Source organism: Scophthalmus maximus, chromosome 21 (assembly GCF_022379125.1).
Source record: "Scophthalmus maximus strain ysfricsl-2021 chromosome 21, ASM2237912v1, whole genome shotgun sequence".
In the NCBI taxonomy this organism is placed as follows: domain Eukaryota; kingdom Metazoa; phylum Chordata; class Actinopteri; order Pleuronectiformes; family Scophthalmidae; genus Scophthalmus; species Scophthalmus maximus.
The window spans coordinates 11,687,060-11,713,729 of record NC_061535.1 but is presented as its reverse complement, the minus strand read 5'-3'; the positions used below and the strand labels follow the sequence as shown (position 1 = coordinate 11,713,729).

The 26,670-nt window shown below is 43.3% G+C and overlaps 2 protein-coding genes and 1 long non-coding RNA gene across 3 annotated transcripts in view; 1 reads left to right on the top strand and 2 right to left on the bottom strand.

Annotated features, from left to right (window-relative positions):
* Positions 1 to 420, bottom strand: part of palmdb (palmdelphin b) — a 40,033-nt gene extending 39,613 nt beyond the window's left edge. Inside the window, exon 1 of the mRNA XM_035618730.2 lies at positions 287 to 420. The gene's annotated coding sequence lies outside the window, so the exon portion shown is untranslated. The remainder of the gene's footprint in view (positions 1 to 286) is intronic.
* Positions 296 to 26,278, top strand: LOC118290956. Its single transcript, XR_004786512.2, has 3 exons — positions 296 to 444; positions 2,839 to 2,926; positions 24,181 to 26,278. It is a non-coding gene; the product is annotated as an uncharacterized LOC118290956 (long non-coding RNA).
* On the bottom strand, positions 7,246 to 26,660 carry LOC118290951 (phospholipid phosphatase-related protein type 4). Its single transcript, XM_035618734.2, has 7 exons — positions 26,434 to 26,660; positions 17,594 to 17,779; positions 15,675 to 15,804; positions 15,369 to 15,564; positions 12,781 to 12,838; positions 12,024 to 12,197; positions 7,246 to 11,867 (listed from the first exon to the last, which is right to left on the bottom strand). The coding sequence occupies exons 1-7, from the start codon at positions 26,503 to 26,505 to the stop codon at positions 10,182 to 10,184; spliced, it is 2,502 nt and encodes an 833-aa protein (XP_035474627.1). The 5' UTR covers positions 26,506 to 26,660; the 3' UTR covers positions 7,246 to 10,181.
* Positions 26,661 to 26,670: the final 10 nt, after the last annotated feature.

Below are 26,670 nucleotides of genomic sequence, written 5' to 3'. Positions count from 1 at the left end.
CAAATTTCTGGTTCCTTTGCTCCTCTGTGACAGTAAACAGAATATATTTGGTGGGTGGACAAAAAAAACATAATCTTGAGGTTTATGGCAAAATCAACATTTTTCACCAGTTTATGAACCAAACAACTAATCGATAATGAAAATAATCATCAGTTAGAGCCCTAAATAAATTACACATCATTAAAAAAATGCATGTGTGATGTTTTGTGGTTGTGTGAAAGCTTCAGGCTTCATCATACCAACACACCTGAAAACATACATCACGTAACCGTTCACGTACACTCACCGGGCATGCGCGCGCCGGTGTAAACAGGAAGTGGGTTGTCGTCTACCCAACGGGCGCCAACTGCAGAGTTGTTTACGTCAAGAGAATACAACAAACTTCTTCTTCTTCTACTACTACTTCTTGGAACCGACGACGACGAGGTGGAACCGTCACTGACGGTAAGTGTTTTTCCTTCATCGCCGCTGGTTGTTGAGTCGTCGTGATAGGAACCAACCAGGAAGCGAATGCGCGGGAAACTGCGCCACGGTGTCCGGGAATATTCAAACTCAAAACGGCGTAAACATCGTTTCCAATCTTCTCCGTTTTTAGTGCGCTCGGAAAAAAAACTTCCGGAGTCGTGTGGACGACGGACATAAACGTCAAAAACGAAAACGTAGTAATGAGGCTGAGCCCTAAGTAGAGCCATCTAAGGAGAGTCGCGACAACGGAAGTCAAATACGCAGACTTCACATAGTTCCCGGAAGTTCTTGGCGCGCAGTTCTGTTTTTTCATTTTTTTTATTTTCATATATATATTTTTTCTATTAAACAAAGATGATATAGAGAATATTTGTCATCAAGATCTAAATAGTAACCCTTACAAAACATTCAAGGCACATAAAGATACATTAAACAAGTGTCAAAAAATAACAAATAAATAGTATGCAAAATAAATAATGATAAAATTATATAATAATAACCTGAGTTTATTCAGTTCCACTTCTACAGTATTATACAACTACTACTACTACTACTACTAATCATCTATAGAAGTCTTGCTTTATTACAGACTCAATACTTTTATCTCTGTCAGAATCCCGTTAGGAAAAGATGACTTTATGTTTACAGTGTTGTCTCAATGATCATTAGTTTGGGCAGTTGAAAGGTTGTGATCTTATCTTCTTAAAGTAATCTGCCGCTGAGCAGGTTAACCTGCGGCAGGAGGTCACTGTGTTAAATCTAAAAGTGGGCTTGGTTGACTAACTGTTGATATTAGCTGCCCGCATCAAGAATAAAGGTCAGTGTAGACTGGTTCTCCTTGAGTTACCTACACCTGATGACTGTGATCAATTAACTATGGGTTTAGATTTACCAGCTGACCAAAATTCTGCTTTTTCTTGCCAAGAAAATGCAGTTGTAGTTACCCCAAAATCTATTTTTATAAAACAAACACATTTCAGCCGGGCTTGTATACAAGAAACCTTTACATCTTGTTGGAAGAGAGCTATAAAAACATAATCTGACTTTGTCTTCCCCAAGATGCTTAGCTGTCTCTATTGCACCACAGTCAACAAGATCTACTAATCTATCCTATCCTGCCTCTCTCTGCGTAGAAGATGTGAACCCCTCTAGCCTCCTTTTCCATTGTGTCAAACACACACAGCTCCGGAGACAGTCGTGAAAATGTTAGCTTTTTTTGAAATGTTGCCAAGATTCGACGACATCCTACAGTACCACAGTTATGTAAACTGAACGCTGGAACGTCGCCGCTGTTAAGGGAGGGCCAGTGGAGCATGAAGAGAGAACTCTCTGAATATTCAACGTGTTCTCCGGGTTCCTCTTAGGCATGTTCTTCTGAAAAAAGAAGGATGTCACCAATGCTAAAACCACATTTTTTCCCATTGTGTGTGTGTGTGTGTGTGTGTGTGTGTGTGTGTGTACAATTGTATTCTTTGTGAAAATTGGGTTTGCGGAAACCTAATTTTCCAGCTCCCACTCTCTGACGAATGACCTCTAAGGGTTAATAATTGGTTTTAGGGTTAGGGACCAGGAAGAGCTCAATCTCCTATCAGCCTATTCTCCATACTGAGTGCATTGCCCCATTTCTTTTGACGGCATGAATGAATGAAAGAGTAAATGAACGTAGGAGGACGTGAATAAATATATGAGTGGGGATTGATAAGTGGATGGATGGGGCTGTGTGTTTTCATCAATAAATCATTTCTGGCTGATGCTGAACAGGCACAAAAAAAGACAGTGCATGAATTTGCATTGTTTTTTGGGGGGCAACCTAGTTTTCAAATTACGCATGACAGAAAGAAAGTGATTCTCCACACAGAACCCTGAAGGCAGCTTCACACCCAGCAATACAAAACTGGTTAACACAGAAAAACTTAATAATTAACTAGATTTGGAGTGGGACTGAAAAAACATGTAGCACTACAACTTTTCACAACACCGTAATCAATCACGAATCATTTTAATTTTGACAATTTTACTCTGCTGTGTGTGGAAATCGCATCTAACGTGCTTTAAAATCTCAAAGATTATGGAGGCAGAAAATCAGTCTACCAGTGAATGCTATATGCGGCGGTAAAGTGGTGCATTATGTGTATTCGTTGGACAGAAATGCGCGCAACACAGGCAGGATTATTAATTATGTTGGAATATCGGCAGTTTCTTACACTCATCAGAAAAACCACAATGTACAATAAAAAACAAATTGCCCGACTGACACGTGGGAGAAGTAAAATGTATTCGAATAACACCTAATGTATCCCCGGGGTCTTCTTCATTGCCTGGTTATGAAGGAAACTTTTGCTTATTATGTTTTTTTTACACCCTCCCTCTCAGGAGCCGTAACAAACACCGAGGTAGAGCAGAACTGTTCGGCTGCCAAGGAAACACCATATGCTCTGATTAATAATCTCACTCTTGAAAGGTAGGAAAGGGAAGCACTCAGTGAAACACCACAACAAAGTAGAGTTTTCTGTCACACCAAATTAATGTGATGAAAAGACTTTATTAACACCAAGTTCCAGCTCTTCCCCGACATATAATTCCTCAGTTATTTCTACAGGGTTGCTGAATAAGCAGAAGCCTCCCATTGAACCATTTGAAGGGAACTAACCAGACCCTCTTTAACATCTAAAGCTGCTTTCAGACACGCACTGAAGTCCGGACATTTTCCTGAGCTTTTCCGGAGGGGCTGAATGTGACAACGCAAATTTCCCTGCTGTTGTGAATGCTGCGTTCTTCATGTGTGAATGGCAACCAGTTTTTTTTGTTTGGTCCATCTGCTAAGATGGAGGAAGCAGGGTTTGTGATGCATACTGCATCCAGCCACCAGGGGGCGATCCAGGTGATTTGGCTTCACTTTTGGGAGTTGTCATATCGTCCATCATTATTTACAGTCAATGGATCGAATACAAAGGGCGCTGAGGTGGTGGATGCAATATTGTTAAAACATGGGAAGTTATGACTTATATTTGTTCCGTACGCTGGATGGAAAATATTAATATCTAAACCAAGTAAGACAACTACATGTTTGTTTTTGGAAATGTAGTATTTTGAGGATTGATGGCACCAAAGGTAAATAAAAAACAGAGAAACATAGAAAGAGATGATGTACGTGAGGCAAGGAACGAGACATCTCTCAGACAGGACGGAATAAGAATAAGTGTGTGTGTGTGTGTGTGTGTGTGTGTGTGTGTGTGTGTGTGTGTGTGTGTGTGTGTGTGTGTGTGTGTGTGTGTGTGTGTGTGTGTGTGTGTGTGTGTGTGTGTGTGTGTGTGTGTGTGTGTGTGTGTGTGTGTGTGTGTGTGTGTGTGTGTGGGGATCTCTGGTGTTTTCACTGCTTCTTCTCTTTCTCTCTCTTTCCCTTTGAACATTTCAGTCAGCGAAAGTAGGACAAGGCCAGCAGCTGTAATGTAAAACCCACAGGACAGGAAGGGGAAGAACATTTCCCCTCCATTCATTCTTAATACGGCCCATGCACAATCTGATTATTTTTCTGGAAATGAAATATGGTTTTGATTCTTAAAATGCCATTGTGATGTGATGATAAACTGGCACGTGCCTATTTAGTTTCCATTAGCCACTACACCACGCTGAGAGGGAGTGGTTTAAAGCTTAAGTTGGAGTAACATAAAGAAGAAAGAAAACTCAATTTCACCGTGGTGGTCTTTTTGATGCGAGGGCATTGTGTAATTTCTGCAACGACTGCCCCCCCTGTTTGGTCGGTGAAAGTGAGAATTATCGCAGCTCATTGTGCTTCCAGCTCAAGGCATGGAGCTTTTGGTTTTTCATTTTGGAGACGATGCGCAACCGAGACAGGGACTCAGTTGCTATGGCAACGCTGGGGCAGAAAGATGGAGATGGCTACAGAGGAGGAGGAGGAGGAGAAGTGGGGCTAATTAAAATAAAAAACAGAGACTGAAAAGGGGAACGAGTGAGAGAAAATATTTGTCTCGTCTGTTTTGTCGACTCCCGGCGACGTCTGGTTCTGGTGACACTTTTGATCTAGAGTTTTACAAGGTCTGTGGAGTGAAAACAACGCCGCTGCTTTACTTGACTGGGTTTAGTGACGACAAAGATTCACAGACTGACAGGTCAGCACATCGGCAAATCAAACTTATTTGCTGAGTGGACTGAGTTGTGACATGTCGTACAGTTTCTTTAATTCCTATCCATGGGAGCTACGACTGCGACTAGAAAGATAGACAGCAAGAACTTAGATTTAATCAACCGTTTTAATCCACAGAATGAACAGCTGACCTCAAGCCAAATCTGACACTTAGAACAACAGTGACCAACATCCTCAGATTCTCTCCTCTATTCCCCACAGCAGAAACAAAATCTCCGCAGGCCCTAATGTAGGACACGGTGCAATTCACCTTTTAAATAATTTGTCAGCCGCCTCATCATTTCGAATGAGACATCTTTAGCATTTCCAGTGTGTTTTATTTTTAAATTATTGATTGCAGCAATTTGCATTATTCACTGTAAATCTGACATGACGGTTTGAGAGCAAGCTGCCAAGCTTTTTTAGAATGGTAATGCTTTAGCTGTGTTTTTCATATTATGTATGAATGATTCGTAAACCTAGCCATCTGACAAAAATATATATATATTTCTATGGATTGTGATAAATACAGAATGTAATTGAGCGAACCTTTTCTATGATTGTATGATTGTGTCCATCACCTAAGACACAAATAGTGTGCCCCCTTCAGTCCTCAGTAATCTACAACCTCCTGTGCACACTCATTTCATTTCCTACCCAGTTATCATCAATATAATGTAAATAATGATATTCTTGTCAGTCACTATATATCACCTGAACTGGACCAATTGAAGAAAGTAAAAATAAATGCTGCATGATCTATCATAAATTGGAAGCAGGCATGGATTCCACTTTTTCAGTCCCGACTACCTGGACTGGTTTTTAACTACATGTAGTTTAGGCTATCATATATCATATCATATATAACTAACTTTATTAATGAAAGTTGGATCAAAATATTTTCCACAGTGTGTGTTGAAATATATGGAAATTGTAGGTAGCTAAATAGACTAGATTGTATCCTGGGCCTGTTAGGAAATGCTCTTCTGAATTATTTAGGTGGAGGTTCTTGTAATAGGCACATGTCTGCTTTCAGTTTGAGTAGATGATTTCTGACTTGAAAGTCTGTTTGCGCATGTGAGCGCGAACAGACACGAACAGTCCATGAAATAAAAGTTGCATAGTTGGGCTGCATAGAAAAGAGAAGCAGAAAAAAACAAACAATGTTATTTTTTTGGGGTGTGTAATGGCTGGAAGGCAGTTTGTGTGTGCTCATGGTGAGCGTATGGCGTCCCACCCTGTAGCGAGCAGATCATCCATTGTGAAGACGTACAACCGATTCATAGTTGGTATTGATTCCTTCAAGTTCCAAGTTAGGTCAGAAGGCTGGTATTTGTTCATGCATGGTTTTCCAGCACCATCATTCTTGGAGAGGTCAATGCTTGGCTTCAATGCAAACGTGACCGTTGAACCGTTTAAAGTGCTGAAAAGGGAAGTCATGATCCAAGTGGCAAACCCACCAAGTAGTGACGTCACCCATTAGTTTTGTGAACTGCCGTTTTAAAGCCTTGGAAGGTACAGTACCAGCTGTCAATCACCACGCTGCAATGCATACCTTGCTGGCAGGATTACTTAAAAACTTATGGACGGATTTGCGTGAACATTTTTGTGTCTTGGCCATAGTAACATGATTCAATTTTGGAAGGAATCCAGATACTGATTTGTATCCTGGAATTTTTAGAAGGTGAAACGGCTCGTGTTTGGGGGGATTGCTCAGCCTTGGCGGAGGTCCGCACTCCCGGAGGACTCTTGTTGATTTGTGTCTTAATATAAATACATAAAACATATTGTAATTCATAAATATTACAGATAATCATTTGTTTGTGTACTTTTCCTCTCCACTTTTAAAGATGTCCTGCTGGTTCTGCTTGCACCGATTGCACCAAGAATCTTAATTACTTCAGTGAACTGAACTCTTCCATTTGGGTCATTTCAATGACCTACTTTGAATGATGATAATTACACATGGCGATGCTAACAAATTGTGTTACACTGCCACAGAGACAAAGCAACATAACAGAGCAGTTGAAAGGATGTGTGAAATTAATGCTGCGTTAAGCTTTCATTTCAAAGGGACACATCTGGGGCAAAAAAAGGGAGAAGCCAGCTCAGGGTTTGTTTTTTATCAGTAAAGTATATTTGGTGTACGAAGAGATTACTTCACTCACAGTGTCTAATATCAGACAACTGTGTCTCGTAGAAACTCTATGTTTACACGCAGCTGACGGCCTGCAATGTGCAGCATCATTACGGTTATGATGTAATCTTATGTACCAATACCATAATATTGTTGCTGGGAAACAAGATGTGAAGTTGTGGAATAATAAGAGGTAAAAAATTCAGGAACTTACCGAGTATTTATATTGTAATGATTTAACTACTGTGTGCAGGATTACTGTCAGTCTTAAATGACAACATTGACACGGATGAGAGGACAATTGGTCGACTGGTTTCAATAGCAAACATTTATTCCAATCATTTTTAGACAGTTGCACAGTTCCTCATCCACCCTGATCGACGTGCTCTGAGTACTATAGCGAATGCTAGGTTTTTTTCAAGCAATCAATACTTTTTCTATTTTATCATTATTATTATTTTTAACTTGCTGCATAAAATTCATACAGCTGATCACAGTATCAGAAAAAAAACATTTATTATTCATCCAGGGACAACACAAGAGGCTACACATGCAGAGAGCATCCATTCACAGTTTTTACCCACTGGATCTACATTTCTATCCATGTGCCGTGTTACACTCTTTGATTTCACAGACCTGGGGGACGGACTCTTAATCAGACAAATCATTTTAAAACAATAGAAATACTCATGTCATATCTTTATATATAGAGTTTTTTCTTCATATCCAATATACAGTTTGTATTAGATATGTTACTCTGGGTGGGTGTTGTGGGGGATTCTGTTCATCTGAAAGGGACTCTGGACAATGTTAAGGCTTTAATCTAAGGAATAAAACTTATTTTTTAACTCCCATATACACCACGTTGGCCAAGTTGAACTTTGTCATGATTAGGGAAAAAAGTCATACAGGCTGTTTTTTTTTTTAACATATATCATATATTGTATGTAAAGGGCAATATAGAGCTTTCTTTGATACGTGTACTGTGAAAAAGGCTGGTATGAAATGTCCTCAGAATTTGGTCCTACTATGGAACTGAAAATGAGCTGTTGTGCTTTTGTGCAGTTGTGCGTTTTCTGTAATTTGTCTATTTATTTTTCAATCTGCAAATTCATAATTTTGTTAATCTTAGCAAAAAAAGCCCTCAGCCATGTTAATTTGTGTAAGTTTGCATCGAAAGAAAACACAATAAATGATAATTAATCTCATGTTATATTTCACTATGTCAAAGAGCTCAATTGTTGTCAGTAGGCCACAATCTAGTACTGTTCCAATTACTGTACATATTCCTTCCGCCCAAAACATCCATTACAGCATCACATCCCCCTATACCTATTTGCAAGGAACGTGGGTATAAGATTTTATTCTGAGGTGCAGGTGAAAACCAAATACAGCCACTTAAATGAAGCAAAAATCTGTATTTAAAATAGTCAATCTACCTGGGTTATTTTAAAAAATAAATACATTTTCTTTTTTGAGAGCTTTTGAGCAAAAACTCAGCTAACTTTCCTTTTATTTCTATGGGGTTTTTTTTTTAGTTTTTTTAAGCATTTCCACTTGATATGATGCAGTCAGTGGCAGCTCCATTTAAGAAAAAAAAGGAAAAGAAAACCAGCCTGTTGTAACCTGAAGGGCAACAGTACTTAGATAGAAAAGATTGTCATGTAACTCTCACTATGAATCGCATTCTGTAAATAAAATACACACTTTTAAACACTCGATGTACAGTCAAAATAAACACACATTTATGATAGAAATCCTGTGGTTATGCACTATAGAAAAGTGACCATGCATATGTTAATAAATGTAATAAATCATGTACAATATTATGCAGGCTTGCTATACAAATACTGAAAACTCCATCTGATGATTAATATTCTTTTCCTACCTACGAAAGATTCTAGCTTTGGCAAACGTTCTCATTTAGTAACTCTGGCATTATTATATTTTCACAGGTGCCAATCCTGGATTTTTTGTATCAAATTGACTTCATATCCAGTCGGTGCTTATTTAACCACTGAGATACAAATTGATGATATGCATTATAACATGAAAACGACAGATTTTAATCATTCCCTCTTCTGCTGTATGTATATTCACGTAAAATATATTCTTTTTTCGACAACTACTATATCCATAAACAAAATCAGACAGCCTGTACTGGCCTTGACGTTTGATACACTGGGTGAGATTTTGTAGAAAATCTGCTGGTTACTTTATGGCACAAACGGGAAATTACTTTGAGACTAGGTTTTCTATTTGACGACGATCACAATTGAGGTATAACAATTTGTCAGCAATATTGTATATTCCTGTTGAAAAAAATGCTACATGTAGCGCCCTATAAATGCAGGCTACAACAAAACATGTTTGGTTTTGCTACTATGGTGAGCACGTCGCCTTACAGTGCATTCTGCTTCTTAAGCCTCATCCTCGGGTATTTTGCGTTTGGCTGTCAGTTTAAATTGTTTTCAACTTTGTTGATTTGGTTTGTTTGATGGCTATTAATATGGGGACTACCCATGAGCCTCGGCTGCTATTGCTTTGGATAGGAAGCCAGCGAGAGCCGCCAGCCATCGCTTTAGCAATGGTTTAAAAAAACAACTCTGTTATTGAAGTCTAGATCGTAACTAATAATAATATTCCTGTGATTTGCGTTTTTTTTGTGCTGTAGATATAAAACTTGTATGGACATCCAAATGTAAGTACAGGATGTAATGATAAGGTCAGGGTTTACAGTATGCAAGGTACGGTAAACGCATATTTCAGTGCAAGTCACAGCATATTTGACTTCATAGCTACAGAAGGAATGCTAAGCACACTTATGGTTCAAAACAGTATTGAGTATGTGGTATCTGTACAGAAAAGAGACAAAGTACAAAACATACCTCTGTCACCTATTAATCGTAATCATAGTTGTTCCCTCTTTGTAAAATAAATCATTCTTTATCTACTCAAATTATATATAGTATGCTGTATAGTAAATAGTATTTTCTGGTGTAGCACCCGGGGAAGGAAACACTGCTTTCATAGGAATGATACAATTATCATGGGTTAATTTGCTACAGTTTACGTTACTGTGCTACTTCACTTTTTTATCTTTTTTGTGATGACTAATATCCAAAATGTACAGAACTGTTTAGAAAAAGGTTCTCTTCTCCCCCAAAGCACTGGCACAGCATCAACGTTACAATAGGTTTCCTTGGGAGTGACTCACAAAGGTACACAGTGATTATTTCTACAACACGTAAAAGGTTGTGCTTTAGTGTAAATGTACAAAAAATCCCATGCTGAATAAAACCTTTTTCTTCTGAAGTTATTAATGATAAACACAATGGGCAGGTAATACTGACTATCGTTAAGGGTTCTGTGAAAATTCACCTGTGTTGCATCATTAGCTACGTCTTCTCAGAAGTCTCGAGTTATTTTTATGGGTTAGTCCCTGAAAACAGGAGTCATCGACGTTCCCTTGTAGAAAATATTCCGGGCATTATCGGGGCTGTTGGCTCTCTCTGGGATCAGGATGATATTATTGCCTTTCCGCTGCAGTGTGGACTCCCGACTGGAGGTGACTGAAAGGGTTTCTGATGCGGTCTCTCCACCTCCTCCTCCTCCTCCTCCTCCGCCTCCTCCTCCAGATCCAGAAACACCACCATCCCCTGGAGTGACCCTTATGGTCGAGAGGCCCTGGGGATGGACCCTCTGCTCTGACTGGCCAGTGTTCTGGGTGTGAACAGTAACTATGGGCTGGGTGCTAACTGTGGCAGTGGTGGTAACAATATGATTGGCACGCTTTCTGTCAATGGACCCGTCGCGTATCGAGTCTGAGCTCTCGGAGTCTCTGTTTAAATCGTTGAGCTCATAGGACTGCTTCAGACTTCCGCCTCCTGCCACTGGACCTCCACCAGGTCCAGTGCCATGGTCCAGGGACCGCCACCTCCACGTTCCGCTTCCATCTGTGGCTGGGGCTTGGATCACCGGTCTGTTGATTTCAGGGTGGGCCTCCACTCTGACGATAGCTCCGGTACTCCCTGAAATACTGCCTGTGGTGCTTCCCAGTGAGCTGGGCCCTGTGGTGCAAGTGGGTTCTTGATCACTCGGCACTCTGTAGCGAGCAGAGCCCTGGCAACTCCCAATGGTGTTGCAGCCTATGCTGCTCTCATCTAAGCTCTTGGAATGGGTCTGCAGTAGGCCTTGCTGCTTGGACATTGCAATCACTTGCATGATTCGCGGCTGGGTGTTCTGTCCATTGTCGTTAGTCCTACAGGTTTTCTCTGCTGCCCTTTGCCAGTTAGCCTGAACTGTGCTGTTTGCTGTTAACATCCCTTCATGTCCTCCTCCTCCTCCCATTGTCCTCAGGGAGTTGGTGTTGTAGTTCTCATGAGCTTCCTCCGGTATGTGGACCAGTTGCGAAGACCCAGGTCTAGATTGCATGGCTATCCTGGCCCCTCCGGTGATGCCACTACAGTTGTTAGGCAGGGTCGTACTAGCACCGGTGGCCAGTTTGGACATGTATGCGTGACTATCAAAGCCTCCATTCAGACCCATCGCCAGTGGCTCAGAGTTGGATCGGAGCTCCATGCTGCCGTGGTGGTGCGGATGCTGGGAGGACTGGCCAGACGACGAGTCCACAGAGGAGGAGAAGGAGTCTGGGACCTGCAAGGAGCATTTGTGGTTGTTGTTCTTACTCTTCCACTGAGACAAAAGCTGCTTTGAGCGGCTAGAGTCCATGGAGGCATGGTGGAGCGTGGCAGCATGACGTCTGGCCGCTTCCTCATACGCCGCCATGGCCTGGGGGGTGTGCACCCGAGGAAGGGTGTGGCTAAACGTCACCATGGCATCTTTGCTATGGGTAAGATGGGGGGAGATCACTTCCGCGTCTGCACTGGAGCGCTTCAGGCTGTCGTCGGGCCTCTGCTGCTGAAGACTTCGGTGCAAGAGGCCCTCAGAGTGGGAGGTGGGTATTCCGGGCTCCCCGGCCATGCTGGCTTTCATCTGGAGGTGGTGGAGGACGGCTTCCTGGCTTATGTGGGGCAGAGAACACGGTGGTCGGTGCAGTATGGGCGGAGGGCTGTTGCTTGCCTCCTCGCTCGGCTGGAAATTTCCAACTGCATATAATCCCTAGAAAAAGGAGCAAACAGAGCTATATCTTTTAGTTGTTCTTTGAATCCATTACATGGGTTGAAATCTATTTCTGCAATAGTAACAATCTGGAGATGGGCCTTCTCTACACTGAAGCCACTGTGAATGGAAACTGTTGATGGGACTAGCCCCTACCAGGTAGACAGCTATAGCTCCTCCAAGCAGGAAGCCCAGGTAGACGTCGATGGCGTGGTTCTTGTACTGAATTATCCTGGTCAGACCGCAGATGATGGCACAGATGATGAAGGAGAAGACCAGCAGGGGCTTGAGCAGCTTGGATGAGTCTGTCAGAGTGCTATTGAAGTACATCTGCAGACACATGACGCATTCACCTGAGTCATTTTGCATTGATTTGCATTGATTTACGTTACAAGAGTGTGCTATTCCACCACCTCTTCCCAGGCAGTATTATTTGGCATTTAGATGAATACGTAACACAGGGAGTAATTATCCCCTCCTCCCTTCTGTATTGTCTGATTAATTGAAACGTTCCACAAAGTTTGAGTCACCAGCTCCACGTCACTTTTCATTTGGGGTAGCTTTAATACGCCTGTCAGTCGCTGCTGGGTTCATTCCACAGGCATCTCGCGAATCCGTAACGGCTGTCAGAATTTTTCCGGGGATTTATGTTAATCTTTGTTCTGTAGAAGTTAATAAACAATTTTGGTATTTTCTGCAATACATCATTTCCAAAAAAGTCTAGATTTTAAGAGACGAGTAGATCATACATATTAACGAGGAAGGAGCCGCGTGAAACAGTAGATCTTGACTAATCCCGGCATCCATCAGTCACCTGTGTTAACTTGCACTGTGTCAATAGGTGGTTCACGGGAGGGTGAGCGGGGTTCTCAGTGTTTTGGGTTTTTTTGCGTGGGCACGACCCATTACTCACCGAAACATAGACGGCGGCGAAGGATGCGAGGGTGGCGTGCTGCGACGGGAAGGATTTTCTGCAAGAGATGAAACAGAAATAGACTCAGCCAGTGATCACATCTGTATGTGTGAGTCAACAGGATGCGGAGAGAGAGAGAGAAACACAAGCATAATGAGATATCTCAAACACCACCCAGCGCACTCGCTTTGATGTCATGGGTTGGATGGCTGAACCAAATTATAGATGCTCTCTCCCTTCATGCTCTTCGGCGCTTTTGTTAAAATGTTAAAGCCCCACCCCAAATGATTTAACAAAAGCAACAGTAACGGAGCAGATTTCATAGACTGTAGTGATATGTTTATCTGATCGCACTATAACCAAGTATCAGCTGAACGCATACAAACACACACACACACAAAGCATTGAATGTCAAACACTGCAGTGTAGCAGCAGGAGCTCGACTGTGCGCTTCATACTGAAAGTGAGCATGTGGCCCCGTTTTTTGCTTTCCCACCGAGCTCCATCCCAGTGACCTACTTCTGACAACTCCTGAAACTCACTCCCTCCAACCTCCGCTCATCCTCCCTCCTGACGTTGCATATGTAAGAATGTATACGCTTTGGTGCGTCCGTGCAGTTGCGTGTGTCTTTGTGCGACTATTTTCATTGTCAATTAACCTGTCGATTGTTTCCCAAGCCCCCAGGGTGATTTAGATTTTGTTTCGTCTCCACAAACCAAAGATGTTCAGTTCACTGTCGTAGAGGAGCAAAGAAATAAGAAAGAAAATATTCACATTAAAAAGGTTAAAAAGTTAATATGAGGCTTCAGCTCCCAGATTTACACACATCTAGTGGATATCTACAAACGTTGGTCTCGGTTTTGGAGCTCAGCTTGAAACCACTGTGTGGGTGAAAAACACTTGCGCTATTGAAGCCTCATGTTAAAAAAATCTGGTAAATATTTTGGGTTGTTGTTTTTTTTGCTTCCTGCTTCAATGAGCACACGTCTTTTCCCTGTTTTACCTGCTGCTGACGTTATTTATCCCTTTTGATCAACTGTTTCCAGGAACCGAGGAGCCCCCAGGCACCAGCCTAGGACTGAGTTTAGTCTTTCTTGTTTGTGTTTCCACCAACATTTTTAGCACCGTGAAGATTAGGGCCAATTATACTGATAAGGAATTAAAGAGAGGGGGACATTGTTTAACACGCAGTTTTCTCACGGAAGAAGACGCTAATGTTCAGACCTGGCATTAACGTCCGTCTCAGCTGATGCGATCACAAGTGGGCACATGCTCACTTCAAACACAGATGTTCAACAAGTCCCCGAAAACGTTTCACCTCTTCAGTTCAGCTCTTCAGAAAGTGACTTCTTTTTCCCGATTTCTCATTTTATATTCCCAGGAAATGGGAAATAGGCTGGAAATAGATTCTCAGGAATTCATTTTACTGGGATGTAGAGACGGGGTGTGTAAAGACCAGTTACCCCAAAGTCAGGGAACTGCACCACGCCATAGAAATGTACAATATATATATATATCTTTTGGTAGGTATTTGGTAAATCCTAAAAGTTCCACTTGTAGGTTAGAAATCTCAGTATCCAGACTACGTTTCAATCTGTTGATAGTATCCAGTGAATTGATAGTTATTCTAAATGTTAGAGTCGTAGTTTCAGGACGACCTCCAACCCAAGCCATTATGTGTCACAGTGTTATGCCTTTGCCAAAGGGAGACAGGTAGTGTACGATGCCATGTCTGCCGTTTAAATAGGTTAATGATACCCACGGTGCACAGTCACCGCAGCGAAACAGCTTTTCACGCTGCTCCGGAAGCGAGACTAAAGCTTAAAGCTGGCACGGGGGGAGAGAGAAGAAGACTCTTGATGCCAGGAGCAGTAGGTTATATTTAGACCCTCGTAGACTGCAGACAAAACTACGCGTGTCCCGAATGCACGGGTCAGACCCGGCATTGCTCCCCGAGCCCAGATCCTACTCTCCGGCTGTTTCCCACGACTTAGAACGAGCTTTACCAATTGCACGCAGCCGAATCACAGGGAGTAACGTCACACGTCTCTTGTCAGTGAATAAATTAAAAGAGAAAAATTGTTTGTACACTGTGACCAAAGTAAAGCCGCTCCGAAATGAAAATGGATTCCAGCAAGACGCAAAAAAACCCCCAAATATCAGCAGAATCATTAACAGGCATCAATGCGACATGTAGTTATTCGGCGGTATGATGGTGTAGCATCTATATGTCTGTAAATGAGTGTGAATATCAATCCACTGAAATATTTGAAGAAGAAAAAACTGCAACATTTACTCTAAGAAAAATAAATACAAACTTTTTACAAAACTTTTTCTACTTTCACACGTTTTTAAAAGATGGGAATAGAATTTCGGAACTCCATGTCCACAGGGTGAAATATTACAGTGGTGCCGAATCACACGAGCATCCATTTTGTTTTCCAGGTTTAATAAGTGTATTAGTATTAAATCAATAGATCAAAAGTACTTATGGACCTTATTTGTCAGTGTGAATAGTGTCTGTTTACTAAAGATGTCCTGGTGTAGTGACACTGCAGTCCAGACCTCAGACATCTTTCCTTCCTACCTGCCCTGGTTGATGGCCGCCGGGTCGGCCCCCGAGCAGATGTCCTCCAAGACGTAGGGGTTCTGCTCACAGCTGACGTTCAGCGTGGTGTAGTTGGGTTTGCACACGGTCAGGAAGTAGGGCGTCGGGTAGCCCGTCATCAGCTGGAGGATGTCCGTGACGAGGGCCGTGGCACAAAGACCAAAAGCGTGGACGCCTGAGGACAGAGGAGGGAGGACGGGACGGGAATAGCAGGGGAAAACAAGCTAAACGCGCTGAGGCGAAAAATGTATTAATTGTTGGATGTGCCGCAGGTTTTTTTTTTACCGACAAAGCGGACGGCTCGGCGTATGAAGGAGTTGAAGTTGCAGCCGGCGGCGTTGATGTTGGCCTCCGCCCCGGCGCCACTCTTCCCCCGGGACACGCAGCAGAACAGGATGGCCTCTCCGATCATGATCTGTAAAGAAGTGGGTGTCAAAACGCCACAGTTCTCTTTTAGTACTCGTGATGTTTTTATTTTTTAAATGTAATGCTCTGAAGTCGGTCTGAAATGATTTCACCTAATGCTCAGATGCAGGTGGATGATGAAATGACTCATACAGGGTGGCTGGGTCGTCCGCTAATGGAAGAGTCGGAGGTTTGATCTGCGGCCGCCTGGGCAAGATACTGAACCGTCTATGATCGGTGTGTGAGGGTGTTAGCGAAGCGCTCTATGAATAGCACAAGTGTTGTGGGAATGGATGAGATGTGGGAATGTGCGACGGAGTTAGCTCGAGCTCACGATTGACTTCATCTTCTCGGACATCCAATTGTCTAAAAGTATTTAAAAAAAAACTTTAACACACTGTCTAGGATCGCGGAGGGAGATAATGTTCTGCGTATGGTGATGAATAGGGGAGAGAGAGGGACAAATGGATGGAGAGATGAAAGGGGAAATCCGGTATCATTGATGTAAATAGCGAGGGATTAGGAGTCCTTAGAGGAGGGTTTCCAGAGATCTGCATAATACCGGGACCGACACACAGACCGTGCGGCTTTCTTCCTTTTAGACTTCGGTAGCTTGAAGAGAAACATCAACCACAGCCCAGTGTGTTTTTATAGTTTTCCCCAGAAGAACATGAATGCAGTTGGTATAATTTGATCTATAGAGTCAAACTCATTTCCCCCATAAGCTTCGCAGGTGGGCAGCAGCTCTTAAAGCAGAGTAGTACTCAAAGCACTCGAACACTTGTGCTGCCCGCAGGGGAAAAATCCCGATACGAGGGGAGGAAAGCCTCAAATCTCCCTCCGCTCCACAAATTTGCTGGGAGAAGATGATCTCTGAGGAAAAATGTGTTATCAGCTGATATGAACCTATTGATGTCTGATGTTTCAAAAAGGAAATAAAAAGTCTTAACTGCGACATTGTTATTTTCTGACTTCAAAGTGACGTCAACCATATGATCATGTTATTTTTCAATCTATACAAGCTTTAGGTTCTGTCTATAGTGATGAGGAGATGTCAAAAAATTCATTTCTGAACTATAGGCAGGACAGTAATCATCTGACTTCTTTGTGACTTCATCACTTATCGTATGAGATTGTAAGGAATGATTTTCTGATTAATATTTAAGATCTGGATTGTGTGTCTGTTATATCCTGGGAAATTTGGTTTTCAGACCATATTTTTGTTGATCTTGACCTTTTGCCTATCCGCTCCAAAAGATGATCATCTGGAGATGACTTCCCAAGTGACAATCCCACCAACTCTGGTAAAAAAATACCCTGCTTCCGTCTATGCCGACTTGCAGGGTAAATATGTAAATATGATTTGTGGGGCCAAGCCTCCCAACCAGAGGGACAAAAAGGAGATGATTTCAAAACTGTTGTTTCTAAATCAAGTAAGTCCCATTTGGAAGAAATTCCATAGCTAATAGTGGGGAAGTCAAAAACGAATCATTTTACATCTCTTTCTTTTTTCCCCCAAACAGAATAAACATAAAACCAAAATGTTCATTCAGACTTGGCAATCGAGCCGGCAAGGTCATCTTCATAACAAATCAATGAGGTTCATGGACATGGAAGGATACTTTCCCAGACAAAAACACGGATGTTAACCACACCTATCGACTTCTGTCAAACAGTTGGTCCAACTGCAAGTTTAAATACACAATACTGTCAAGTTAAAGAGTAAAGCACCTGCCAGAGGGCGTATTTCATTGAGTGAAATCCTTCTTTTCTGTCTTCAGTCTTTTCTGTTTTCTTACCGTGATGGCGGGTCCGGCGAAGGCCAGACTGAGCAGCATCAGCAGGGGGATGACCTCGTGGTTGGGGTCAATGTAGGGCAGACTCAGACTGCGGTCGTGGCAGGTGAAGCCCGACTTCACCGGCTTGAACACGTCCGTCCACTCCAGGAAGTAGAGACTGACGACGGACGACACCAGGATCGGCAGCTGCCGGATGGACACAAACGCGGGAGAGCGGAAAGTTGTGAGAGGGTCCAAAGAGTCGTAAAAACAGCTGAGGCGGACGGCGCTTCAACAGATTGCCAATGAATAAATAAATAGATAAACAGGCAGTTAATGCTGCAGATGTTCCCATAACCCCACGGTTCAACGCGCGTGCTAATTTGATTTGATAATGAGGACGGAGGCGTGGAAGATAGTTTTCGTGACCTCAGGGAGGCGAGGACGGGGCCGCGGCTGATGGACGCTGGCGCGCGGAATTAATTGTTCTCAAGAACATCAAGTGCTCTCTCAGATCTCAGTCATTCTTTTTTTTTTTCTTAAATAGCCAGCTTGAGGTCTTAAAAATCACAAGACAACACAACAGTTCAATCCCAACCGTGAGGCAAAGCCGCTGTCGGTCTCTCAGTTTGAACTAATCAATCAAAGTGCTCCAGTGGTTTGTGGAACGACTCCGCTCCAGAGGCCTCGGCATAGTTATGTAAATCTATGCTTTAGATATAGCTGAAGCTCTTTCGCTGCTGACCTGTCACAGTGTCACTGTACTGCGTTCTACTGTACGAGCTGGTGGCATTTCACCCGTGGATATCCAGTCCTGTCAAGATCGCTGAGGGAGCCGAGATGTGCGAGCTAAGAGGACGGAGCTTTCACTGTAGCCATCCTGTTCTGATGTCTGAGTTTTCACGATAGGCCACGTAGTGTACAAGTACTACTTTTACTTAGTATAAGAAATATCTGGACCCCATTTTCCAGAGTTCTTAAAGATGGCGCCCATTCATTCTAATGTTTCTTATTTCAAAGGAATAAAAAAAACATATTTTTATAATTTTTTTTATAATTTCAGTTTTATTTGTGTAGCGCCATATAACAACATACATTGTCTCAAGGCACAAGCGAAGCTACTTGTTTTAAGTGTACAGGCAATAGTTTACTGTATTGATGGTCTGTGTCAAGATGTTCTACTTCAGATCTTTGCTCAAATGTTTTTGTCGGATAAATCTTAAGACCTTGATGATGGCATCTTGTGAAATTTCACAACTGATAAGAGCCCAGGCCAGAAGACGTCTACAGGGCAAATTTCAGTCTTGGTCACGGTGCGAGAACGGTGGGAACAGACCTATTCTCCTATAGCAGGTTCACCAGATGTGCCTCAAACCTTTTGATTTTTTTTAAGAAACCTCATCGCCATGGCAATTCATAAACTCTTCTCATTTAATCTCTCATTCCCTGGTCCCACCAACTTGGCTAATGTGCTGACATTCATGGTTCCACCTCTCATTTGCAGAGACGGGGCTATATCTGCTATGATTCATATCTTTGCACGAGCTCTTATATGACTCAAAGCCATCAAAACATATCTTGTCTTTTTGCAAGCAAGGTGTTTTTCCTCAGTTGTTCTGCTGCAGTTCTGCTGTGTCCAAAAACAAAAACAAAAAAAATCTTTCCCCAAATCTTTCCCAACAGCCCCGCCGGCAACGGAGCACCACCGAGAATGCGAGGTGCATGTGCAGGCAGAGAGAGAGAGAGAGGGCTGATGTGTGATTGAAGGCAGATAGAGGTGGCCCCGCAGAGTAAGATTCAGTAAGTGGGAGTTGAATGTGGCCCGGAGCATCGTGGGTTTCATCATGCAGCCTTAATACCCTGACTCACTGGTTACGCGGTGGCGGGCGCGCGGCTCACGCTAAGTAGAGCAGTGTGATGGAGGAGGGCCCCACTGGGAGCCCGACAAAGGGGGGATCTCTTCGAGTCGACACACTCCAGCTGGAAGCTGAGCTACTAATACATTAACACATTATACACACACACAAACACACACACAGAGAGAGCCTCTGTTCGCCGACTTCCTTCGCTTGGTGCGTCTCACATTTTCGCCAAGGGTTCATCGCTACAACACTAGTTCTCCTGTCCTTCCGTTCTGCTCTTCTGTCGTCCCTTATCCCTTAATTCCTCACAAAAAAAAATCTGATCATTAGAACGTTCAGAGGCAAAATTACGTAACAAAATCATGATTTTTAAAAAACAGTTGCCTGTTGGCCGCAGCTGCAATAGCCAGCCAACGCATGCAGGGATGTCTGCGCACAATACTCCGAACCTCACCGACAACAACATCTGACATCGAATCTTTTACTGTTCCTCTGAGGATGCATACGCCAGATCCTGCAGAATGTTTCCATGACGCAACATGCAAACGGGGCGCATCCTTCTGTTGAGTGTTCCGCATCGAAACCTGCTCCTTCAGCATCCCCCCCCCCCCCCCCCCCCCCCCCCAGGTCTGTTCTCCTGGCTTATGCCGTCAGCCTCCCTTCACCTCTCGTCCAGCATCTCAGCTGGTGGGAAATCAGATATGTGGGTCAGTGGAGTCAACGCTCGCGCTGCTCCTGCCTCCTGCCTCCTGCAGTCACACTTGGGAGAAGATTTTCCCGCAGGGCGTTTTATGTAACGCTCGAATTGTATTTGTTGCTCTGGCCAATAGCAACTGATTGCATTTGATACATTCCAGTGTCCTTTCGCTTTTCATTCGTTGTCGACGTGAGGAGGAGCACGTGCTGTTCAAGTCCCAGCAAGCAACATTGAAACCACCTACCGGAAGCCATTTTCCTGTAGTTTACGATCTCAATGTCTAGTTTCAAGTCTTCTTCGATACAAAAAAAAACTTGGATGGCGCTGGCCAAAATGCTAAACTCAAAACAGAGTGCGTCAGTGAGTTTGTCAGATATCAATAACTACATCAACAGCTGTCGGCCAGATTGCGGTGGATTCGGTCGCTGAAGGAAAATTGACATCAGGTAACTGTTAATTAAAATCCTATATGATGATGCTTCCTGACTATCATACAAGCGGGGGAAATAAACGCACGTGACCTTCATGTAATTGGTATAAAAAGGTCTTACAGTTGAAAAACATAGATTTGTTTCACAGAATTTATCATCATGAGCCGCTTTCAGACGTACGCACAAGTCCCGGACACTTTCCTGAACCTTTCCAGTGGGGATGAATGGTAGACAAAGACAAATGTCTGCAAATGTCGCGCCCTGCATCTGAGAGTTCAGCAGGAAAATCTCCGGCGAACTCTGGAAAATGTCTGAAAATAGCTTTAATTTCCTTGATGTATTTTCACCGGGTGTTCGTGTGTGTGTGTGTGTGTGTGTGTGTGTGTGTGTGCACGCGTCTGAGCCGGTGGCCCGTGAGCGTTATGTGATCGACGAGGACGAATCAACACCATGAGTCACTGACAGGCCACCAGCAGGCTGCTCTCTCAGAGTTTGCAAAAGAACAGTACACAGATCCACAGTGTGCTCACATCGCTCACTTGCCTCGCTGACGGACACTTGGAGCGGCGCCCTCGTTAACACACAATGCGAGACTTGTCAATAGTCGGTGACCTAAGCTGTTTCTCAGACGCTGGTACACGCTGCCTCCAGGAAATAGCCACGTGCCAGTGATCACGGGCAAAATACAGTGTAAATACTTTGGTTAATGCTGGATCTCATACTGTTTGTGCTCCAAATTCAACGAAGAGGGGACGTTGAATTTGTTCTGGCAGTAAAATGCATTCGTGTAAAATAAAAAAATGAAAAAAAGTCTATAACCGCAGTGACACAGGCAGAGCACATTCATTGTAATGAGCCCGTGACCTTCACTTTCCGGACAAACTCTAGATTTTTCTTTAGCAAAAAGAATCAATACAATACAATACAACACTGGCAATGTCTGGTGTAATGACCGCCGCTGCCTTTCACGGGTCGTGGTGGTGGTATTTGACTCATTTTGTGTTATTTTGTAATGCGGCTGGAATGTGAATTTAATTTCATCCACACTTTGGTCCCTGCATGTTTAAACTTGGATGAGTGTTTTGGCCTTGTGCCACGCCGCGCTCGTCTGAAAGTTTTCACCCGACTCCGCCGCCTCCCGCGTGTTCCGGGCGTTCCCCTCGGTGATTACACAGAGAAGAGGGAACGGGGAGGAGACAGAGCACTTTGAATAATAGATGTGTAAAAAAGAAATAGCATGTGGTTTACAGCGGGTGCCGGGCCGACGGCCACGGAGCTTTCTCACTGACTCGAGTTGCCCGACTAGTTATGTTCCAAGTCTCTAAGTAGCAAAATCATTCCACCTCCATGTGTTATGAAATGAAATCTGTCAACTCATGGGGATTATTTGGATGGGACGATTGGGAAATGGAAGGAAAAGCTGCATCCAACCATATTAAAATAATTTTAATTTTGTGAGAAAAAAAAGTTTTATCCAAACGCGTCAAAGGCCTTTGTAGCAATAGAAATATCTTGTACCTTGAAATTTGTGCGGCAATATTTTCAACGGTGAGGTTTGACAAAGTCGGACGGAGAGACAAATTTCCCATCCCCCCGTGGGACACTGAAGTGACAGGCTGCGAACTGCGACCCCGTTTCACTCTCCGCTGGGCTGACTAAGCAATTAGCACATTGCACCACAGATCATTCAATCGGACAAAGTCAAACTGTCCAATCGGGACAGTTGGACTCAGCAGCCTCTACCCTGCTGCTGAGTCCAACCGTCCAAGAGTGTTTCTTGGACCTTTTGACAAAATCTGTTTTAAAAAAAAAAAAAAAAAAAAAAAAAAAAAAAAAAATGTCATTGTATTTAATTTATTTGGCCTTTATTTTTGATTTTTTTAGATTTTAAAAAATAAAAGAAAACTGTTCATTGAATTTTTTTATAATCTGAATGTTTGAATTGGTCCTTTTACAACCCTTTTTTAATGTTTGCTATATTATATATATTTTTGTTTTATAAATTTACTCTATATATTCACACGTATATTCGCATCTTTGCTTGAACATGCGGCCTTCATTTTGGTTCCAAAGAGGAGCTTGTTTTTCTTGAGTGAGAGTCTGCTTCACTGCTGAACTGTTTGACGCCCTCCGTTTTGAAACCACGGCGACCGGCGGCCTTATTGACAGTGACGAGTGAATCTGCTGAAAGGCCCCGCGGAGCAAACAGTGCAATCAGAGTGGTGGCATAAAATTTTTTTTTAAAAATCACAGAGCAAGACGTCTCGGCCCGTCCTCGCTCTCTCTGTATCCGAATAGCCCCGACTCCTCTGGGGAGAGCTCAGCTCGGTTGAGAGGCTCCATTGCCTCACATCTGCTCCCGCTCACTGCCGGCCTCGTCGTTGCGTCTCGTTCCCCTTCTTCACTCCACCTTCGCTTCCTCGGGTTTTCCGTCACAGCGCAGAGCGTCTCACCGTCGGGGCTCTCTTTCGCTCCGTGCCGACCGGATCTCTTGACGCCGTCCTTCCGCCTCTTTCCCCTTCTTCCGGCTTCTTTGAAGCTTGATATGACGCAGATATCATCACTGGACGGAAACGCATCTCATGACGTACGATGCCGAGCCAGAACCAATCACCACACATTAAAAGGGAGTTTATGTGTCGACATGACTTCCGCTGCCTCCTCAGAAACATCCAAGTGTTCGAACCCTGACTTAAAAAAAAAAAAGAATCAGTTTGTTATAACCATATTAACTTTAAATTACACCAATACGCCTCTTTGGAACAATTGGGTTCAGGTGGACAGAAGAAAACTAAAGGACGTTACTGAGCAACACTTAAAAATAATGTGGGACTCCAACGGTGCTTTCAGACATTCACCGAGCTCCGGACTTTTTCCTGAACCCTTTCCCAGAGGGGCTGTGTGAGAGAATGGAAGTGTACGCAAACTTTGACCCCTGCACATGTTCTGGAATTTCCGGAAAAATGACAGAGCCCGTGTGAGAATACGTGAAGATCCTCGAAGGCTTTTTAGAAGTTTTCCTGCTGCAGAACACTACAAGTACAGGAATGCCGGAACTTTTTCTGCCGGCCACCTATTAATATGTCCATAAAATGTCCCGAGTGAGCCCATGTGAGAATACAGAAGGACAAATCTCTGGAATATATTTATATTTGGGTTGGTGTGTTAAGATAATTGTAGCTTATATCAACACTTTTTTGTAAAAGTACTCAATCGGTTTCATGTTCAATCCATTTTAATCAAACGTTTTAACATGAATAGTTCAGTTACATTCATGCCAATTCATTGCAATCCTTCCCCCAAGGGACCGCTGATCTAAATTCACGTCACTTCTACAACAGCGTCACTGTCCTGACAGATCGCCTGTCTCACAAGACATAGACGCTGCGCGTCAGAGAGGAGGAATGTGTAACGGGCATCAACACAACAAGAGCTCAGCGACGCGAACCCACGTCTGCATGATGCACAGCACACTCGCTGTCCTTTATCTAGGCTACCGGCCGTGTCCCTCCCCTGCACACGGCTACATGTGATTCACAAGCTTTTGTTTTTGTCCCTCTCCCCAGTTTTAGATAACAGTTGTTCAGCCCTCCTCGTGCTTTCATTTGTTCCACTTAGGAGCAGAAGGGGCCTGGAGCTTCGCGGTCTGCACTTCACAGTCCAAATGCAAAAGTGGAGCGTCGGGCCTCTCGGAAGTGAAAGACACTCGAGGATCACATCCGCAGCTGCCCGTCCCTCCAACGTGGAAACCTGGCTCACGGCGGATCACTGGTGTGTTCAGTCTTTTACATTCGTTGAATAAATGCACCGTTCACCTCATACTTTTTGCTTAACTTGATCTGAGGCAAACGTGAGGTTTCAGATGTTTCTGCCAGAGTGTAAATTTGTTCCCCCTAAAAAACACCTTGTCCTTGCTGATCGCTGATGGTCAGTGAACAAAAACAACAACGACAGCGTTCTGAACAGAAAACATCATTCAAGGTCCAAAAGTGGTCTCCATGGTAACCAGGAGCATCAGGGGCTGTGACCCCCAAATTTGGAGAGCGGCTCTAAAGCTCATGGAGGTACAACCAGAGGCCGACCGATATGGATTTTTGGAGGCCTGTATGCCAACATCGATATTACGGAGAAAAAAAACAATTACGAAACCGATATATTGCCGAAGTGTCATACCAGCTGATTTTTGTCCACCAACAGATACGTCTGAAAAAACAAAGGCGCTAAAACCTCTGATATCTCTGTCCAGAAGCTGATATGAATTAGAATTGGCACCAGCCCAAAACAAAATCCAGAATCAGTTGTGGCTCTTGTTTCCATCCGGCGTTATCACCAAAACACATTGTTATCAGTCTAAAAGCCTTCTGCTTGAGCAACTTGAAAAGCTACAGTCTGACATTTCCTCTTCAGGGACATTAATCGTAGTGTGATCGCAATGAAATGTAAACGAAACGTTCCTGAAACACGACGTGACTGAGGGAATTCCCTGTCCATCCAAGTCACTGCAGAGAGAGAGGGAGAGGGATCCATGGGAATGATGCGGCCCCCCGACCCAACAGCATCCGTCATACAGTATTAGAGGCGAATCCATAATGTATGATGCCAGTTTGATTGGAGAGCCACGGGCCAGCGGTGAATTAGAGCATGCATAAAGTGCACAGCGGGGGGACGAGTGACAGGCACCACAAGCTGCGTGCAGTCCGCATCTAAATGTTTGAAATCCTTCAAAGTCGATTTGAAGGATTTTTTTGCCGGTGAACCTTTCTGCGGGAGAATATTATTTTCAGTTATTCTCAGGAATAACTGGGGGGGGTGGGGGGGAGTCTGGCTGAGTGACCTCACACTTAAACACACTGTTGCCACCAAACAAGTCGATTTCACATCCGTCATGGCTGCACAGACCTGTTCTGTTCCCCACACACACTCATGGTCAAAAACTTGACGGAGTATACGTCCTGCCATTCTGTTTGTGGAAACGTCCTCATCCTATTTGTTTGCATTATCCTGTATATATATATTGTGCTGCACGTTTAGTGTGTAAAAAAACCGCTCTGATGAGGCTGCAGCCATTTCCAGCTCGCGATGCACTGAACAGTTAATAATCTCAAGGATTGAAGGGAACATTACTAATCTGATTTCATTTTTCTTTTTTAAAAAAAAAATTACATTCAAAGGAGAAAACATAACATGAAATATAATATATCTTCATTTTTTTCTCTTTTTTTTGTCTATTGTTCAGTGACTTACGGTAAATTGTGTTTCCTTATGCAATGCAATGTTGGAAAAATGAATATAAAAAGTGTGTATTATGTTGTTGGTATTGGTGTGTTTGTGTGTGTGTGTGTGTGTATACCGTATATATGAATATATATATATGCTGATCCAACTTATATACACCAGTTATTTACTGTGAGGAAAACTAATATCAGCTATAATATATTTGATTAGTTCCATTGGGGCTGATGAATATATAATCCACACAAACGTAATATACCACAAAAAAAGGCCTAAAGAAATAACAGCATGGATTTCCTTAAATATTATTAGACTGTAAATGCAACCATCTTTCATGAGTTCAGATTGAAATGTGCAGGTAGTAGAGGAATGGCGGGATTTATCATATACACACTAACACAGCTTAGAAAATCAAATGCTCTATGCACGTTTCTCTTACATAATTATTTTAAAGCTACATATTCAACCTGTACCAGTAAAGTCACATTAAGCTTTGCCAATGCTTTTTGGGGATAGTTCTCAACACAACATCCTCATCTCCAAATCCGAGCACATTCCCACTATGAGGCCAGGTGCTGGTGTGGATGAACGGGGTCACAGAAGCGGCTGTGAATGAACGATGGAGCGGTTGAAACCCACCTCCACGAAGTAGAAGCAGGGCAGCAGGCTGACGCTGTCTTTGGTCAGGGTCCCCTTCCCTCTCGCAGACATGGTCGGGCCTCCGGATATCCACACAGATCAGATCTGAGATGCTGAGACGAGAAGGGGGGCTGAGCTCTCCCGGGCTTCGTGCCGGGATCAGGCGCGCTCCATGGCGCCGAGCGGAGCCGGATTCTCAGGAGAACAGATGCCCCGGTATATCCAGCCCCCCCCTCC